The sequence below is a fragment of the Trifolium pratense genome, linkage group LG7 (genome assembly GCF_020283565.1).
Source record: "Trifolium pratense cultivar HEN17-A07 linkage group LG7, ARS_RC_1.1, whole genome shotgun sequence".
NCBI lineage: Eukaryota > Viridiplantae > Streptophyta > Magnoliopsida > Fabales > Fabaceae > Trifolium > Trifolium pratense.
In genome coordinates this window covers 4,929,007-4,942,671 of record NC_060065.1, presented here as the reverse complement: position 1 = coordinate 4,942,671, position 13,665 = coordinate 4,929,007, and the positions used below count along the sequence as shown (strand labels likewise).

The 13,665-nt window shown below is 35.7% G+C and overlaps 2 protein-coding genes across 2 annotated transcripts; both read right to left on the bottom strand.

The window, feature by feature from the left end:
- Positions 1–6,848: 6,848 nt before the first annotated feature.
- On the bottom strand, positions 6,849–7,952 carry LOC123894335. The gene has a single exon (XM_045944302.1). It carries the CDS (start codon positions 7,950–7,952, stop codon positions 6,849–6,851), a length of 1,104 nt encoding a protein of 367 aa, XP_045800258.1.
- A 1,350-nt stretch (positions 7,953–9,302) lies between these two features.
- On the bottom strand, positions 9,303–9,899 carry LOC123894332. The gene has a single exon (XM_045944299.1). The coding sequence runs from the start codon at positions 9,897–9,899 to the stop codon at positions 9,303–9,305; it is 597 nt and encodes a 198-aa protein (XP_045800255.1).
- Positions 9,900–13,665: the final 3,766 nt, after the last annotated feature.

Sequence of the window (13,665 nt, the reverse complement as noted above, 5' to 3'; positions counted from 1 at the left end):
GTGGCTGGTTCACTTTTAGCCTGTGTGGCTTGAGCTTGTGTGGCTGGTTCACTTTTAGCTTGTGTGGCTTAAGCCTTTGTGGCTTGGTTTACTTTTAGCCTGTGTGGCTTGTTTATTTTTAGCCTGTGTGGCTTGAGCCTGTGTGGCTGGTTTTTCTCATTGGTATGAGACTTATTATCCGGATCATTAGTATCTCATATAGGGTGGTCGATGTTGCATTGCATTCCATATAGAAAGGGGGAAAAAAATAGTAGTAGATGATTATCCCGATTATAGAAGACCAATGTAAAAAGGAAGAGAATAAAAGAACCAAAGGAATGAACCTTACATAAATAGATATATTATTTAATGTAATTGAAAAGAAAAAGAAAAGAAAATAAATAAATAAAGCTAGACGTACAACGAATTAGACTGTTCTATTCTATGGATACATTAGTGAACTATAATGTTAGATACTTAATATATTTAATTTTATGTATGTATAAGGTATGCTTTGTCAGTATAGTATATATTGTGAAAGAGTGCACTACTAAATACTAATACTTGTTTTGTGACATGCTGAATATTATGTGTATTGTTATGTCATTATCCTATGTTTCAGTGTGTACGATTATGTGTGAAAATCTATTTTCTTTCTTGTTTTCGTGTAAATAAAAGGTGTAGCTGGTCCATAATAAAATTGTGATCGTTGCTTCTCCCGGTTCATTTGATTAGCTATGCAATTTGCAATGTGTTATCATGCTACTTTATTTACTCCTGCCGTGTAACAATGGTATGCTACCTATGTTTGTATATGTGACTCTTATCACCAAAAAGTTTTTATAATAAACTAATAATTATATTTTCGATAAGGTGAAGTGTTTTGTTATTATTTTATAACATTTTCTTGTGGTGAGTATGATTCAATATGGACCAGGAAATTGACCCTTACAACCAACATTTTAGGTACTCAAGGAGAAAGCTTTGATTGAATGTGATGTGATGCTTGAAGCGCGTACGAACGGGGGAAAAATTGGGTTTTGTAAATTGAGAATTTTATGTAAATAGTTCTTTGTTGTATTTTCTTCCGCTGGAAATTTTAAACTATTACTCATTTTGATTAAGTTTATATTTTAAGTGAATTTCAATCCAGATTTTATTATACTATTTCATTTGATAAAAAAAAAAAAAAAAGTGGCACGTTTTCTAACTAAATAAGATTTTTTACAAATATCTTGGATAAAAATCCGGGATGTTACACAAACAAAAGATGTTATTGGTTCTATTGTTGATAAACCAAAAACAAACTGTTCCTGAAAAGGATGTTGTGTCAGACGTTGACACATCTGTGAACCAACCTAAGGCTGATGTTACAATTGTCCAGAAACCTGTTCAAGAAACTGATGTGGTGAAAGCTGTTGGGACATCTGGTGACCCAACTAACTCATCTGATGAAGAAACAGGGTTTGATGAAGAGAATTCTACTGAGGTTGAAGAAGGGTCTCTCTGTCTAAAGCAAATCATCAAACTATGCCACTTAATGAAGAAGTGGTTGATTCTGAAAAGAGTATGAATGAGGTTAATGTGCCTGCTAGTAAGAAGAAATAGAGTCTGAAAAGAAAGGAAGCATCTTCAAGTGACTCTAAGAATGATGTTGAGGAGGATGTGCCAGACATCACACCCTTTGCCTCAAAGAAAAAGACTGGTGGGAAAAAGATCCCTCAGAATGTGCTTGTTGCTCTCTGTGGCAATGTTTCCTTTCATCGTGCTTCCTTTGCACAAAGATGAGATTATGTGTACAAGGGGAGTTTCTGTTAGATGGATGCTGCATGCCCTGATTAGAAGACCACGTGCTTTGATACCATGCTGGAAGAACCTGTGCTAGAAGCTGTGCTACCATATGTTGCAACATCTTTGCTAACATGTGACGTATTTTGTGATTGCTCCTATTCGCTCTGATACCACGCTAAATAAACATGTTGAAACATCTTTGCTAACATGTGCTATGTGTTGTGCTATCATGTGTTGAAACATCTTTGTTGTCAATGCTCTGATACCATACCGGAGGAACCTGTGCTATCTGATGTGCTACTAGATGGTGAAACATCTTGTTCATCATGTTGAAAATTTTGTGCTGATGAAGTGTGATATGTTTTAGGCTATTTGATGATGACTCCACTGCTAATCTATATCTGATGAGGTATGTATCCCATGGTGTTGTCTTCGTTTGTAGTAGCTCTGTGCACTATGTTCCTGGATATCTCTACTATTGTACTATTTGATTAATGCATGAAGACCCTATTTTGTCTACACTTCTGACTAAAAAGGGAAGTACTTAAGTAGTTGGTAGACATGATATGTTTTGCTGCTAATGTCTGTTGTGCTACCTGATGTCGAAACGTATGCATGCTCTTTTAGTGGTTGGATGTGACATCTGCTAATCTTGAGTGGTGTAGTATTGAATATGTGGTGCTGTATGCTTATGTGCTGATATGGATGAAAAATTGAGGGGGAGTAAGAATTGTTTTCTGATGATCATTCTGATAAGCATGTGCCAAAGTATTTGGAGGGAGTAAAATTAATTTTTGCTCTGATTCTGATTTTGAGGGGAAGTAGCATAATGCAGTAAGTAGTTACTATTCTGTTGTGCAATGATCTATTTGTTTGCTCTAGATGATGTTCTGCCATATGTTGGAACATCCTGGTTGCATGAGAACTTATTTTTCTCACCTTTGTGGGAATCTACTCTTCCCAACTGCTACTTTGTGGTTTGCTTAAGGAGTTGTGATCTGTGATGTGTTTTGTGTGCGGTAGCAGTGTGTGATGTATGGTATCTGATGATTATATGATGTGTAGCATAATGTTGAGGACATTTGTCTTTTCTGTTGGTACGTGATGTAATGCTTCTGCTATTTCAAGACCATGGATTGTTAGATACTAATATATGGATCTGTTATGCGCTCATATTCTGCACTGTGGATTTTTGTGATGTTCATTACTACTGCTCTTAATGCACGAAGTTTTTTTTGGCATATTTTGTGGCTAAAAAGAGGGAGTAGTATGTTTGTGTTTGTCTGCTACTTTATAATGTTGTATCTGATGTTGTGACATGCTAGTCTAGCCTGTCTATGAAGAAGTAGTAGTGTGTGCAGCGACATGCATGAATTCAGGGGGAGTAAGAACCAGTTTTTCTGATGGCCTGATGAGATGCATGAGCTGATGTATTCAGGGGGAGCAAAAGTATGTTTTTCTCTGATCTGATATTAAGGGGGAGTAATGCAATATCAAGTTCTTTGCCTATGTGTGCTTAATGTATGGATGTTATGATGCGCTACAAAATGTTGAACCATCTTGATGCTGATGTGGGAATTTATTTTTCCCAAGTGTGCTTGTGAGAGTTTATTTCTCTCTACTGAAGGATGAAGCTAAGTATGTTATGATTCCGCTGCTGTGTATGCCTCTGATGGTTTATGGTAAAGTTTATTTCTTTACCCTGTGCGTTATTTTCATTTGAGGAATTCTTTTGGAAGTAACATAGAAGATGTTCTACCTTCCTTCATATTTGTGTGCTCACGTTGACTTGAAGGATTGTATGGTTTTTAAATCTCTCTGTGCTAATTAATGGGCTGAAGTTGTTTTAGCCAAAAATTGCCAAAGGGGGAGATTGTTGGATATTTGTGTGTTGGCCTCATTTTGCTAAAACAAATATACAAGCAAGATGTTGGACCAAATGTTTCAACATGTTGGGTACAAAAGATGTTGGACCAAATGTTTAAACATGTTTGGGTACGACAGTCAGATTGCCCAAATCTCGCGCATTTATTACACGTATCTGCTATATATGGAAATCCACTCTACAAACGTGTATATCAAGATTTGATCTGATCAAGACGTTATCAGTGAAGATATGTTCTTATCAAGACTTAATGGAATGATTCAACACATTATTTATTTCCTAAAGAGGATAAACCATTTTAGGAAAGCTTTTATTAAGGTCTGATTTGCTTAGCTGGACGTGACTCAAAGACCAGCTGTGTTCTGAAGGTTATCTTGGAAGATTAGGAGCGTGCTAGCTCTGTCTATATAAAGAAGACTCAAGGCCAAGATTTTATTGAACCGAAACCATTGTTTATCAAAGATGTAGTCTTTAGGGTTTCGTGTCTTTAAGCCACTCTCTAGGAGAGTTGGTGTAAGTGAACCACTCGGGTTGTGAGATGGTCACTATGTCCTCACTCAGAAACCTTTAGGTAATGAGTAGAGTATTGTAATATCTCCGAAGCTTTTAAGCAAGGAGATAGTGTTTGTGAGCCTCTCACGTATTGATTTAATACTTGAGTAGGACTGTGTTTTATTGAGTTGTAATGTTTTAAGGTTACTCCTAAGCTTTGAAGTACGGAGTTAACTGTGTGTGATTTACTCGAAGCTTTTAAGCAAGAGTAAAATATGTCACGGTGATTGTCGCCACATTTTATTCAACATTATATGAACAACACAGGTTGTGTTGGCTGTGTGGAAGTGAGATGGGATCTCATGTCTAGGAGTTCCTAGGCAGAAGTTGCATGAGTAGTGTCGAGGTCATAAGGCGTAAACCTAGGATTTGCTGGAGGTCTTAGTGTAAGACGTAAACCGAGGGTTTGCTGGAGGTCTTAGTGTAAGACGTAAATTCAAAGGGTTTGCTGGAGGTCTTAGTGACTAGATCTATTAGTGGATTTCCTTCCTGGATTGGTATCCCCCAGAGTAGGCAGGTTGGCTGAACTGGGTTAACAATTTCCTGTGCAGTTTATTTACTCGTTGATTTTATTATGTTTCGTAAGATGTTCCAACATTAAGTATGACATTCTCTTTAAATTGAATGTTGGAACATCTGATAAAACATTATTTCTCAGTATCCGTTTTAATGTTATATGTCTTGCCGTGTTATTCATGTCAGACCAGATGTCTCGACTTTCTATACAACATCTGGTTCTGCTATACCAGAATTTCATATACTATTATTGCTTAAGGTTCAAAGTTGTTGTGATGTCGATTTTAATTCCCTTTATTATTTAATTGATTCAAAAATGTTTAAACAAATTTAAACAAATTGTTTAAACAGAAGCAGTTCTAAACAGAAACATGTTTAAACAGAATTGCAATTAAACAATATAAACAAATCGCGTTTTAAACAATTTAAACAGAATAGCGATTTAAACAGTATTATGTTTAAACGATTTAAACAGAATTGCAATTGCGATTAAACAATTTAAACAGAATCGCGTTTTAAACAATTTAAACAAATCGCGTTTTAAACAATTTTAAACAGAATCGCGATTTAACCAGTTTAAACAGAATCGCAATTTAATCATAAACATGTTTAAACGATTTAAACAGTAAACAAAACAATCCGATTCAAGGTTTCGTAATTGGCTCTGATACCACTGAAGGGAAATCGATATATCAGAGGTAGCGGAATTTTAAAAAAAAAAAACGATTTCCTTTCCTTGGATCATTACGAACTTAGAATGAATCAGTGATAGAATTGTTACCTCACAAAGTATGGAAATAGTTTCGATCACTAGCAAAGCAAAGTAGCGATGCATCTACTCAGTCCACACGAACAGACCTTCTCCGATGACCGGTGCTAGCCAATTCCACCAGAGATTCAGAGAGAACCGGGTTTAGAGAGCGGCGGCTAGGTTTCACTTTGTAAATTAGGTTAAGCTTACAAAACTTCATCACAAGGGTTCTATTTATAGAACCACTTGTGTGGTCATCAAACCAAGCACTGCACCGTACCTTACGGTGGACCGCGTTTCTCTATTTTCATAAATTAAATAATAAGTCATACTTAATTATTTAATTACTAATAAGTCCTACTTATTATTTTATAAATAAGTCTTACTTATTTATTTCTCTCATCTATCTGTTCTTTATGTGTGACCCTATAGGTTCTCGTAACGTTGGCAATAATATTAAATCATATATTTAATATTATAAACAGTGAGCGGTATCTAGCAACACATCACTGCTACCCAAGTGACAAGAATGTCATGTGATCTGATGAAACCTTTCCGTGATAACAATCTTGTGTATAATTACCCCTTTGCCCTTATATCTATATTGAACACAAGGCATAGATCGTGTCACCCTTGTATGGTTCAATATCTTATTTCTTGATCCCAGAATATACTGAACAACGAATAAGCTCAATATCTCATATTGACTTAGTTCGGCGTGGCCACGCATTTTATCAGTCATATTCCATCAAGAGGCCTACAGATATTGCTCCTGTTATGTAGGAGGGGCAAATTCCATCTAGGTCACTCATGTCTCTCAGCATGATTTGTAGAGTACCCATCAACCGACTTTATAGTCATCCTGTTACGGACAATGTTTGAACGGCAACTAAGTACTCTACTCCACATCTAGGGTCCATAGTGGTTTCAAGTCGAAGGGTGGTATACACCATTATCACTATGAGAATAACTTATGACACTTTTCATAACATACAATGTAGCATTCTCATGGCGGGTCAATCCAATATAAATATTACTCCTAATATTTATATCTATGTGAAGACTTGATATCTCATATCCATGACTCGTGAGATGAAGTCATCGGTCTACTCACATAACAGTCTCTATGTTTTACTGTTATCCCACATCACAGTAAAACTTGACTATGGATACTTTAAGAATAGTGTCATTATGTTTAATGGAGTCTCACTATTAAGTCACACTTAATGTTCTATTAATTAGACTAGCTATTCTAGGGACTTTATTAGCTTGAAACAAACATAATAAAGAAATGCCTTATTATATATATTAAATATATAAATCAAAGTCATCATACAAAAGACGATTCTATCAAAATAGATTGGTTTTTAGGGCTTACTCCAACACTATCATTGCACTGTCCTCATTTCTGCACATTCGAAATACCCTTTCTACGACAGCCCCATACTGGTAAGCTGTATTATGCAGCACCTGTGACAGGCCTGCGACTGACCAACATTCGCGAGTTGCTACGCATCCAAAAAACACATGAATATCATCTTCGACCTCAACATTGCACACAGGACAGCTTAGCTCACATTGTACATTACGTTGTCTCAAGCGGGTTCGCGTTGGTAGACACCCCCTACACAACCTCCATAGTAAGTGACGCGTTTTGTGAGGAGATTGAGCTTTCCAAATATCATTCCAATTGCCCTCTACATGGTGTCTATCGCTTCGGATAATACATCTCATGGCTAGATTGTAACCAGATTTAACTGAATAGCATCCATTCCTTTCCTCCTCCCAAACCACGTTATCCTCTTTACTCGAACTAATAAGAGGGGTTGCAATAATCTCGTCCACTACCTGGCCTGTAAACAAGTTACGAATCGTAGCTATATCCCACGCTTTATAGTTCTCAAGTAACAAGTCTTTAACAACTAAATGATACACATCTTCCACTTGAGGTGAGGACACCCAGCGATCACCCTTTCCACGCAGCCATGGATCATACATAACACGGATTCTGTCGCCACTACCAATCCGCCACCTACACCCACATAAAAGAATTTGTCTAGCCTTCCAAATACTTCGCCACGCAAAGCTAGGATTATAACCCAAAGATGCTTCGAGTAACGATGAGTGTGGGAAGTACCTTGCTTTAACTAGTTTAGCCGCCAACGAGTCCAAATTTTGAATGATGTTCCATGCTTGTTTAGCCACCATAGCCATATTGAACGCTTCAAAATTACAAAAGCCTAAACCACCCTTCGCCTTAGGGCATGCAAGTCTGTCCCAAGCTAACCAGTGGATCCCTTTATTGTTGTTACCTCCGCCTCCCCACCAAAAGGCATTCAACATTTTCTCAATATCGTCAATGAGTGAGGTAGGAAGGATAAACATACTCATAACATATGATGGAATGGCTTGAAGCACAGATTTTATCATAACCTCCTTCCCGGCCTTAGACAATGCTCTTCCCCTCCAGGAATTCATTTTCTTCTAGATACGATCCTTGATGTAAGAGAAGATTGCTTTCTTACTCCTTCCTATCATAGACGAAAGACCAAGATATATACCTGTTCCTAAAACATGACGGACACCAAGTATACGGGATATGTCTTCTTTATCGGCAGGAGACATATTGCGACTAAAAAATACTTCGGATTTGGCCAAATTAATTTCCTGGCCAGAGGCTAGCTCATAAGTATGAAGAATGCTCATAAGCTGATTTACCTCTGCTACATTTGCCCTGCAAAACAAGAAACAATCATCCGCAAATAGAAGGTGAGACACCTCTGGAGCGCCACGACAAATTCTCGCTCCATGAACATCACCCCTCCCAACCGCCTGGTGAATAAGAGAAGTCAAACTCTCCGCTACCAGAATAAACAGATAAGGAGAAAGAGGGTCTCCTTGTCGCAACCCACGACCCGGAATAATCGGTCCAACTCTGTCATAATTCAAGAGTACCGAGTAATTGACAGAGCTTACACACATCATTATCCAACGTATCCAAACGTCACCAAATCCCATTCTAGTCAGAACTCCACGGAGAAAACCCCAGTCTACCTTATCATAGGCTTTGCTAATATCAATCTTTAGTGCTAACTCACCTTTGCGCCCTGTAGTTTTCCTCTTCAAAGCATGATTCACTTCGATGGCAATAAGAGCATTATCAAGAATCGACCTACCTTCCAAAAATGCTGATTGCTCTTGGGAGACACATTTATCGAGACAAATCTTCAACCTATTAGCAAGCACTTTAGATATCATCTTATAGAGGACGTTACAGAGAGATATATGACGCAGGTCTTTCATAGATATCGGATTGTCACATTTAGGAATGAGACAAATGTTTGTTTCGTTCAGACTTGTGGGGAAGTACCCTCTCTCTAACCAGTTAGATGCTGCCAAGAAAATATCATCACCACATTGCTCCCAAAACCTCTGATAAAAAGCTGGATTAAATCCGTCAGGCCTTGGGGATTTATCCGGATGCATCTGAAATAAAGCTTGTTGAATTCCAACCTTTGTAATAGGTGCTACAAGGTAGTTATTATCCTCATCCGTCACACGCGTCTGGATTAGATTAAGGACCGGTTCTTGTTCGTCATTCTCAGGTTTAAAGAGAGCATCAAAGTATTGTTTCGCTACCTCACAAAGTTCCTCTTGAGTATGAACTTCGGTGCCACCTTCATCGACAAGTTTACTAACCTTCTTTTTCTTGTGACGAGCAGTTGCCGACTTGTGGAAAAAACTAGTATTCATATCACCTTCTTTAAGCCAATGCATCTTCGCGCGTTGTTTCCAATAGTTCTCTTCTTGAACCATCAGAAGAGCATGTCAGTCATGAATCTCCTGATATCGTTTGCCTTCCTCCTCCCCCTGGTTATCCCTTAACACCGTCATCTCTCTCACACATTCATCAATTTCCTCCTTAAATTTCACCTTTTTATGTTTTCCCCATATTTGTAGTCTGTTAGCGCATCTAGCTACATGGTCCACCACCTCAATAGTCTCGTGAACACCCCAACCATCAAGCACTACCTCCTCTAAGTCTGGTTCTCTCAACCAACTATTCTCAAAGCGAAAAGAACCATTGAACCGAGATCTAAAAGAAGGAGTACATTGCAACAATATCGGACTATGGTCTGAATGTGAAGCTAAAAGGTTAGATAACCTCACATTAGGAAAAAGATGGAGCCAGCTTGTACTAGCCATCGCCCTGTCCAACCGTTCTTCAATCACGTGAGGAGTACCACGGCTTTTTATCCAAGTGAACGGATAACCTTCTAGTGGAATATCCGACAGATCACAATCACTAATCGCTTGTCGAAATCCCATACACAACGAATTCGGATGGGGATGATTGCCCCGTTTATCCTCTTGAGAAAGTAGATCGTTAAAATCACCAATGATACACCAAGGAAGAAATGACATATTACCAAACTCTCGCAACAAATCCCAAGCATTGCTTCGCCGACTACGCTCCGGATACCCATAGTAACAGGTTAGCCTCCACTCCCCCCGTTCCTCATCCTCCACTAATAAGTTAATAAAATTTCTGGTATAGTTTAGAATGCTACAATGACCACTTTCCTTCCATAACACTGCCAAACCCCCACTTCGTCCCTCCACATCGATAGCTAAACAAGAATCAAAACCCAATAAAACTCGAATAGTTTCAAGATGTCTAGTATAAGATAAAGTCTCAGATAAAAATAAAATATCCGGCTTGTGTACCCGGACGAGCTTACGTAGGTTAGGAATTGCACTCGGGCCGCCCAATCCCCGACAATTCCAACTGAGAATAATCATTGGTCCCGGCAGTCCTGGAAACTGCCAGGACCTGCCGATAAAAAATACTGATGAACAAGATCATTTTAAATTAGAAAACTTCTCATATTTTTTTTTTTACCAATAATACATTAAAGAAGAATTAAATAAGCTATTTTAATATCTATCAGTTAATTATATGATATTATTATATTTATAACAATTATTATTTTTTATTTATAGAAATATTTTAATTATATATTTAATCAAACCCGTGCTGCACGGGTTTACCCCTAGTGTATAATAATTGAAGGAAACAAAACTGGAAGAAAACAAAACAATATAATTCGTAATGGGTGTATGGGTCCATAATGAAAATGACCATTAAATTAAAAAAATTCAATGATCTTGTGATGTACTACAACAATGCCAGATTCCATATAACTTCTCTTATCTTCTCTTATCCTTCCAGATTCCAGCCTGCAACAACAATGCCCTCTTTGTGAAAGCAAGGCATGGCATACAAAGCAAAACATCACCCTCTTCCACAACCACACATATTTTCTTCATCACTCTTTAATTATTTTAAATATATATATATATATATATATATATATATATATATATATATATATATATATATATATATATATATATATATAGGATGAATCAAATTACACCGGTGAAACATTTGAGTAATATTACAGCGCTCAATAACGCTTTAACGAATATAAATTTTACAAAATCCACCGTTGGATGAAAAACTTATATCGTATAGATCATTCATGTTGAATTGTATAAAAATCTAAAATCGTTTGATATATTTTTAAGATAGATCAAGATTAACGGTATTCAATAAAATCGCATAAATCATTAATCTTCACCGGTCTCAATAACATATCAAACGATTTTAGATCTTTGTAAAATTTAACATGGACGGTCTATAAGATATAAACTTTCAATAAAACGGTGAATTTTGTAAAATTTGTATGCTCCTCCTTAAGGTCTCAGGTTCGATTCTCTTTGATGCCAATTTGAGTGAGTTAATTTAACTTCTTCAAAAAAAAAAGAACATTAAATGTTTTTTTCCTTTGTTTAAAAAAAATAAAAGAACGCTTCCACTTTCTTTTTTTTTTTGACTAAAAAGATAACGATATTCATTCATTCCAATAATTGATATAGTACATCAGATCCAAATACACATTCAACATCGCTAAAAACAAAAAGGATGAATCTGCGAACAAACTCACAGCATCCGTGTTAATAGCATACAACGGCAAAATGCCTACAAATATTAATATGATAAAACTAAAGTCACCGAAATATCCATGCTTCCGGATCTGCAACGTTGATGTCCAAATCATTGATTGAATCTGCAATTGATTGAAAATGATATTTCAATATGAACTAAACGAACACCGTAACAAGACGGAGAATTCAACAACGTCGTACCAAGACGACGATCAACACAAACGTCGCACTCAGACGACGATATCACACAAATAAAAAAGAAAAACAACTAAAAAACTTAATCTATGTGAAAAATCACTTATTTAGATTGAAAACAACAAGAAAAAATGTGAAGAGGGGTGATTTTAGGCCAAATATGACCTAAAATCACCCCTAACTAGTAGAGGAAGAAGAAACTCAGAAAAAAAGAAAATAGGGCCGGCTAGAGAAAGAGAAGAAGGGTGTTTTCTTAATGTCCGTTCCGTGTTTATTTTATGGATCGTCTAATTTGCTTCCACTTTCTTGTTTATTTATTGAGAAGTAAACTAATTGAGTTAGAGAAAAATATTCTACATACAAATATTTTTATGTTTTTCTTTCTCTAGAGAATATATATATAATATATAACTCATACCAATAATGGTAGGAAATTTTAATGGCCCTTTCTTTGTGACTATAGCTTCTCAAAATTGCAAATCATTAATTAAAATTTAAAATGACTTAAACACTTGCACTCCTACAAAATCATCTAACAATTGAGTATCAAACGCATAAACTGAAGAAAATTTGTTAACATTAGTCGTAATACATTATTGCTAGCTATAATAGTTCACAACAATAATTGCATTGGCTCTTGTTTTTTAGTCCATTGGCCAGAAGTTTTACCCTTAAGTTGGATAAGTGAGATGATCGGATTCGAACTTCAGCCCCTGCATATTTGCTCTTGTTTTGTTTGTCCACAAACGGACAATGTAAAATAATTGAAGGAAACAAAACAATATAATTTGTCCGTGTTTGTTCGCAAATTGTTCATTTTTGTTTTTAGTGATTTTGAATTTATATTGCATCGATGTACTCTTATCAATTTGAATGAATAAATATTTTTTATTTAGTAAAAAAAAAAAAATCGTAATACATTATTGCATTCAATAAACCCGTCTAAAATGGAATGTTATGATTTCACCAAAAAATCAAGAAAAAAAAAGAACGTTATCATGAATGCTTTTTTTTTTCACCATAAGTTTAATCTGATTCGGGGGTCAGTTCTGACATCAATTGGTTCCAGATCCCTCTCGATCGCAGTTGCGGGGATCAAATTATGGTTCTCCCTACCAAATTCAGCGTCAATCACCACTGAACCAACTGGCGATTGCTTTAATTTTAAAACATATTCATACTAATGTTGGGTTAGGATTTTAGGGCTCCCTCAAGAATGTATATCATCTTCTTCTCCTTTTTTTTAAACGTCAAAGTAGTTAGTTGTTAATATTAGTATTTTATTCCTTTACCGAGACTTGAACTCGGAACCTTTTAAACCCTTATTATGTTCTTATCGTCTCTCCCTTAATTTTGACATTCAATAACTTAAATATTCATGTTAGATATTTTAACTTTATAAAAATCACAATTTTTTAAACAAAAATAATCTTTATGAAAAGTTATTTAAAATAGCTCCTTTTTTATAGTTTTTTTTTTATATTTTATGATCCAAAAAAAATTATAATAAAATGATAAAATACTTAAAACGATATTTTAAAAAAATTATTTAAACCAATTTTCAAAAGTTTTATAAAAAAATTATTTATTTAAGAAACTTTTAACAAAAAATTACAACATAAAAATTATTTGGCTTAATTAGTCTATTGGTCCTTAAAAACATTTTAGGTTTCACAATGATCCCTTAAAGAAAAAAAGTCTGGATTGGTCCCTCAAAGACACATCTGTTTTTCACATTGGTCCTTTCCGTCAATTTTTTTATAAAAAACATTAGTTTTAGTTGACTGTATTGTGGATGTCATTAAGTGTAAGTGGTCCACCAAAAACCTTATTAATTTTTAAAATTTTAACGTTTGGAATTTTTTGTTATATTTGGAGTTAAAATTTAACGGAAATGACCAATATGTCAAACATATATATCTTTAAGGAATCATTGTGAAACCTAAAATGTTTTTAAGAGACCAATAGGCCAAATTATTTTTAT